This window comes from Monoraphidium neglectum (assembly GCF_000611645.1).
Source record: "Monoraphidium neglectum strain SAG 48.87 unplaced genomic scaffold scaffold03165, whole genome shotgun sequence".
Taxonomy (NCBI): domain Eukaryota; kingdom Viridiplantae; phylum Chlorophyta; class Chlorophyceae; order Sphaeropleales; family Selenastraceae; genus Monoraphidium; species Monoraphidium neglectum.
The window spans coordinates 1-5923 of NW_014010463.1; the positions used below are offsets into that span (position 1 = coordinate 1).

At 65.0% G+C, this 5923-nt stretch overlaps 2 protein-coding genes across 2 annotated transcripts in view; both read left to right on the forward strand.

The window, feature by feature from the left end:
- Positions 1-58: 58 nt before the first annotated feature.
- MNEG_12284 (hypothetical protein) lies at positions 59-2134 on the forward strand (the record flags this gene model as incomplete). Its single annotated transcript, XM_014039243.1, has 5 exons — positions 59-100; positions 499-643; positions 1039-1178; positions 1347-1403; positions 1718-2134. 5 exons carry the CDS (start codon positions 59-61, stop codon positions 2132-2134), a joined length of 801 nt encoding a protein of 266 aa, XP_013894697.1.
- Positions 2135-4378: 2244 nt separating this feature from the next.
- MNEG_12285 (hypothetical protein) overlaps positions 4379-5923 on the forward strand; it is a gene marked incomplete at both ends in the record, with an annotated part of 2612 nt that continues 1067 nt past the window's right edge. The window contains 5 exons of the mRNA XM_014039244.1: positions 4379-4395; positions 4635-4809; positions 4994-5153; positions 5377-5474; positions 5744-5914. Coding sequence (XP_013894698.1) covers positions 4379-4395; positions 4635-4809; positions 4994-5153; positions 5377-5474; positions 5744-5914 — 621 coding nt within the window. The remainder of the gene's footprint in view (positions 4396-4634; positions 4810-4993; positions 5154-5376; positions 5475-5743; positions 5915-5923) is intronic.

Sequence of the window (5923 nt, forward strand, 5' to 3'; positions counted from 1 at the left end):
GGCCCTGTGCCCAGCCCCGTTTTGGTCTTTCAGGTCTGAGGGGGCGTCACCTGGCATCATGGCCACCCTGAAGCTGGACGGAACAGTGCCCGTTCCCAAGGTGTGCCCGCGTCCCGCGTCCAGCCCGGCAGGACGCGCACTGCCCATCACGGCGCAGCGGCAGGGGCGCGGCGAGCCCGCCGGTGCCAAGATCTGTGATGGGTTTGCACTCGCGGCCTGTCAAATACACCCAGCACCCGCACGACCCGCGACCGCGCCGCTTACCAACCCTCAGCATTCCCTGGCTGGCCCCACCTCTGCGAAACGTCTGTGTTCCCTGCCCTGGCCGCCTACGCAAGCGGCGCTAGCGTCATTTTACGAACCCAATACCCAGGTTTTTGTCACGGGACTGCGAAGTCCTCGTCTTCCTGCACCTTGCTTCTCAATCGTGAACCAGAACCACGCAAATCCTGGCGGCCGTCCGCCCCGGCCCCGCCCTCACGTGCCTCCGCCCCCCAGACCGTCAAGTCGCTGATCGAGCGGCTGTGGTGGCGCAACTTGGCGGACCCCACCACCATCAGCGGCCTGCTGTCGCTCGTCTACGCGCGGCCGGTGGACGACGAGCTGCTGCTGCAGCGCATACTGGCCGCCACGGAGCACCCAGGTGCGTGTTGCTCGACGTGTTGTGTGCTTGCTTGTGCTCGCGCACGTGTGTATGTGTGTGTGTGTGTGTGTGTGTGTGTGTGCAAGTGTGTGTGTGTGGGTGGCAAGGGGTGCTGATGTGTTGAGTGGGGAGCAGCAAGCGGCGTGCAGCCCGCGCGAGCTCGCGTGGTGATGCACATGCTTGAATAAACATGACAGCTGCTGCCAGGTGCTACAACCGCACCCCCACACTGGATCAACCGGGCACACACACCGCCTCCCAACGCTCCCGCTGGGGCGCTCGGGGCCGCGGGACACACAAGTCGTGCCAGTCAATGCGGCCAGCACCCTTCGCACCCCGCACCCCTGCCGACGCTCTGCTGCACCCATCCGCCCCACCCACCACCAATCGAGCAGGTGCCATCGACGCGTTCGCCAGCATCGTGCTGTCCCCCAAGACCAAGGCCTCCTTCGACGACAACCTGCGGCGGCTGGCCTGCCCCGTGCTGCTGTGCTACGGCCAGGCGGACCCCTGGGTCGTGCCCATGTGGGGCCAGGTGGGCGGCGCTTTCAACACACGCTCGCGAGGCGCCCCCGTGCCCGAACACGCGCCCTTTCGCCTTCAGCGGCGGCGCCGCTCGGCCGCTCGAGCCTGCTCGCAGGCTCGCTGGTTGTGGGTTGACGCACCGCAACACCCCCTCGTCCACGTTGCCAATCCCTCGCAGCGCTTCAAGCGCGCCGTGCCGCATGCCGCTTACTACGAGCTCGCGGAGGTCGGCCACGTGAGTCATGGCGGGTGTCACCCCGTGCGCGTCACCCGGGGCGGCGCCGGCGGTCCGTGACGACCTTGCGTATATCCTCCTGCCTCAGCCCCTGATCGTGGCGCCACGTTTGACCTTCTGGTCTACTTGTTTGGGCCAGCAGACCCAAGACTCTCCCCGGCCCCCGCTTTGCTTGCGCCCCTCAGCTACCCCTGACGGGCCCATTTATCGTGCCTCTCTAACTTATCCCACCACCCACGTATGGGTCCATCAACTGGCACCTTTTCTTAACACCCCGCTGCTCAATATGCTGTACCCCCACCCAAAAACGCCAGTGCCCCCACCACGAGGCCCCGATTGCTGTCAACCGCGTGCTCACCAGCTGGGTCACCGCGGTCGAGGAGCGCCTGGCGGCGCAGGCCTCGGGCGGCGGCGGCGGCGGCGGCAGCGGCAGCATCAACAACAGCAGTCTAAATGGCAGCAGCGGCGGGAGCGCCGCGCAGGGCGGCAGCAGCAGTAGCAGCAGCAGCGGCAGCAGGGGCAGCAGCGGCGACGACGACCCGCTCTTGGTGCACGGGGAGTTGCGGGTGGGGGAGTCCATGCGCGTCGCGGAGGCGCGCGGCGGCGAGGTTGTGGTGACGCACGTCGCCGGCGCGCCGCGCAACGTGTTTGAGCGCGCCGACGCCGCACTGTTCGCGCTGCGCCGGCGCTTGAGTACGGCCCTGGGCGGCAGGGCCGCGGCGCCGGTGTGATTAGCCGCGTCGCTGTTGACGCGCTGCTATGCCTTGAGCCTGCGCGGTGCGCGCCTCCACCCTTGACCAGTTCCTATATCAGCAGCGTTTTCTTGGACTGGGGAGCGAGCGCAGACAAGGCTTGCATTGCGCCCCCGCATCGCATCAGCCTGTGTTGTGAATTTGTACACGTGATGTGTGTGTGGGAACTGAGCGTGTGCGTGCCGTATGTGGCAGTTCGCAACCTTCGAGTCACATGCGCCGCTGGTGGCACGCTGTGCCCTTTCAGCAGCTTTGCCCTCGGCTAGCTGCCGTTTTTGGGGCCTTGACCGCTGCCTTTGCGCGCCGCCTGGGCTCCGGGGCGAAGCACCGTCTGTGATGTCAATTTACTGCCATGAACAGCTGATACAGATCAAAACGGATCGAACTGCACATGCCTTGCAACTCACGCACAAGCCTTGGGTTCAGGATATCCCATTGATGTGGCCCCAAAACTGCCCCTCCCGCACGCTGTTTGCAGCACATGTGTGTGTGTGTGTGTGTGTCACGCCCACACTTCTGCTGCATATGCAGCTGGTGACAAGCGTGCGGAAGTTTGGGGTTGTCGTTGCTGTCAACCTCACGCTCACACAACAAAATCCGCATGTAATCACTCATCATTTTGCAACGTCGAAGCCAGCAATCGCCAGCCGTCTCCCATGCGTGCCCCCCAGATTCTCCCAGCACACGCATGCGGCACCACCCCTGCCAAACGCTGCCGCCGCCAACTCTGCCTGCGCGCACTGCAGTGCCCGGCGGCGCTGTGCCCCGTGCAGCACAGCTGAGCAGCTGGAGCACGGCAGCGCCTCGTCGTTGAGGGGCTGTGGGAGCAGCCAGATCACGCCTGCTTTGACGGCTCTTGAAGCGCACCTTGCATGCTTTGGGCAAGCGTATGGCCTTGCACCAGCAGGGTCAGCCTGGCTGCTGCCTCCCAGGTGTACATAGGTGATTATGCTGTGCGCGTGCACGTGAAACACTGCGCCCGTCATTGCAGGAAAGCGACAGGGTTTTAACATCCATGGGATGGGGACGGCTAGGCTTGCGTTGCGCTGTCGCAGATGGCAGATTTGTGCTGTGGACGCGCCAGCCACCCATGCCAACATGCATGCACCCCCCACCCATTTGCACGGCAATGCAGCCTTCACATGCTCGCATCCTCGGCCTCAGGAAATTAACTTTACCCTTTGCGTCACCCGGCACTCGGTCACCCTCAGCTTCCCTGTAACGTCCTTGATGTCAGCGACTGGAATAGTGCCGTTAATTTGCCGTTCCATAAGCCCCGCACAGCTGCGGCAAAGGGTTGCGCTCCTCACGCGGCGGGGCACCCGGTGACTCCCAGAATGGGTGGGGGAGTAGTCCCATGGAAGTAGCCCAACATGGCCTCTCTTTTTGATTGATCAGGCTTGCCCAGCAACTTGTTCGCCCAGGCAACGATCATGAGCCCATCCCTTTGAAAATGCGATGATTAGGGCCGGCGAAGGTGCAAGGTTTTCAACGTGCGTGGTTCGCGTCCGGCAGAGGACCCTGTGTCGGCGTTGTGCGTCTTTGATAGCCCCTGTACCAGCCCTTGCACCCCTTATTTACCCAATCTGACCCAACCCCACCCTCCACACCCTCTCCCCCACCCTCTCCTCCGCCAGTTGTCCCTTCGTCCAACCCGGCAGTCATCAGCTTCAGGCACATCACCCGTGCCCCAGACGATCAACAGGCAGCGTTCCCCCACGTGTTTCGAGTTTTATATCAAGAGTTCATCCAATACATAGTGTGCACTCTCTACGGGTTACAGCGGGTGACACGCCCAAAGGGTAAAGTTAATTTCCTGAAGCCGGGGCTCGCATCGCGATCGGTGACGTCGCTCGACTCATTGACTGATTGACTCACATGGTGTCCCGCAGATGCCTGTGGCAATGGCCCAACATCAGCAGTGCATACAGCTCATAACGCCGAGCTGCTTGCTGCGGCATAAGAGGCGCTGGCATCGGCATAAAGATGTCGGCAGCTGATCTGGGGTCAGCGATCGCCGCCCTCTATGGGAGTGTAGGCGAGGCTCAACAGCAGGCCAACCAATGGCTCAATAGCTTCAGCCAGCAGCCGCAGGCTTGGGAGGCGTGCCTTGAGCTGTTGGATCCCGGGCGGGACGCCGAGGTCTGCTTCTTTTGTGCCAACATGCTGCTGACAAAGGTCAGAAAAGAATGGCACAAAGTACCGCAGGACCAGCAACTGCGGATGGCGTCGGCGATCAGGTGCGCAAGGGGGCTCACTCGCACTTGCGCGTGCGCATGCGCTCAATGTGCGCATGCGCATGTGGGGCCCGGCCAACCCAGTGGCGGAAGTTCAGATTGTGCACGATGTCAAGTTGCCTCATCAAAGCGGCTGCAACCAGACGGAAAGATGGGTGCGCAGCTCGGTGGAACCGCCCTCATCTGCTCAACTGCTGGTGGTCACAAGTGTCGCTCTCTGTGCATGCGCCGCGTGCCGCCAGCGACAAGTTTCGTGCCTTCCTGAGCAGCAGTGCGGCACCCAAGCTGGCGACACAGCGCCTGGGCCTGCTGCTGGCCGCCGTGGCGTCGCTGTCCGGGCCGCGGGCGGCGCAGGACTTTGCTGGGCAGTGCGTGGGCATGGTCGGGGCGGCCGGCAGCGGCGACCCCGCGCAGCTGGTGAGCAGCTGCATCCCGGGGCCGCCCTCGTCAGGACCACACGGCAGCAGCGGCCGTGCGGCAGCGGCAACTGTGTGGCAGCAATCGCTGTGCGGCTGCAACAGGACGCATGCGTTTCCAGCAGCATGGTGTTGATCATACTCGCCCCTCCCTTTGTCTGACACCGCACGCGTTGTCTTCAAAGCAAGTGGCGGAGTGCGGGCTGTCAATGATGTCAGCGCTGGCGGAAGAGGTGGCAAACATGGACGGCCAGCGGCGCAAGGACCTGATCGCAGCCACCGAGCCGCAGTGGCCGCAGGTCGTGGCTGCGGCGCAGCTGCTTGCGGCGCGGGGCGCGGCGGCGGGTGCGTTGCGGGGGACCGCTGGGTCGGCAGAACACATTCATGGTGACCTGATGTGTGCTGGCGAGCGGGCTGGCGTCAACAAATCAGGCCGCTGAACCCACGAGATAGCCTTCAGCAAAGTCTGCCTGTGCTCTGCACGCACGCACCCCGCTGCGCCGGCGGGTTTGCCGCGACCGGCCGACGCGCCCGCACGCGCCCGCGGCGCCGCCCTGCGTCCCGCCAGGCGGTTACGGCCTGCTCCAAGGGGCCCTTCAGTGCCTCTCCGCGTGGCTGCGGCTCAGCGCGGACGGCATAAGCCCCTGCAGGGCCTCGCCCGGCCAGGTGACCAAAGCGCGGCGTGGCAGCAGGCAGCCGCCTGCGCCTCGACGGACCCGCACCGGCCTGCGCCTCATGCATCGCACAGAGACACACAAAGAAGCAGACAGCAGCCGCCCTGCCCCGCCGGCTTGGGCGCCCGTGCCGCCGCCCCGCTTTGCAGCACCGCCGGGCGCAGCTGGTGCGCCCCTGCTGGGCTCTCGTTGCGCGCACCCGCATCGCCCGTCCGCCATCCCAGCGACCTCCCGCCGCCCCGCTGGCCCCTCCTCCCGCAGCTCTTCGCAGCCCACCCCGATCTGCTGGCCGCGCTCGCGCCGCTGCTCGCCCCCAGCGAGTCGCAGCTCGCCGCCGGCGCCGGCGGCGCGCAGCAGCTCGCGACAGAGGTGCTGACAGAGCTCCTCGGCCCGGGCGCCTTTGGCGACGACGCGCAGCAGGAGGCAGCAGCTGTTGAAACC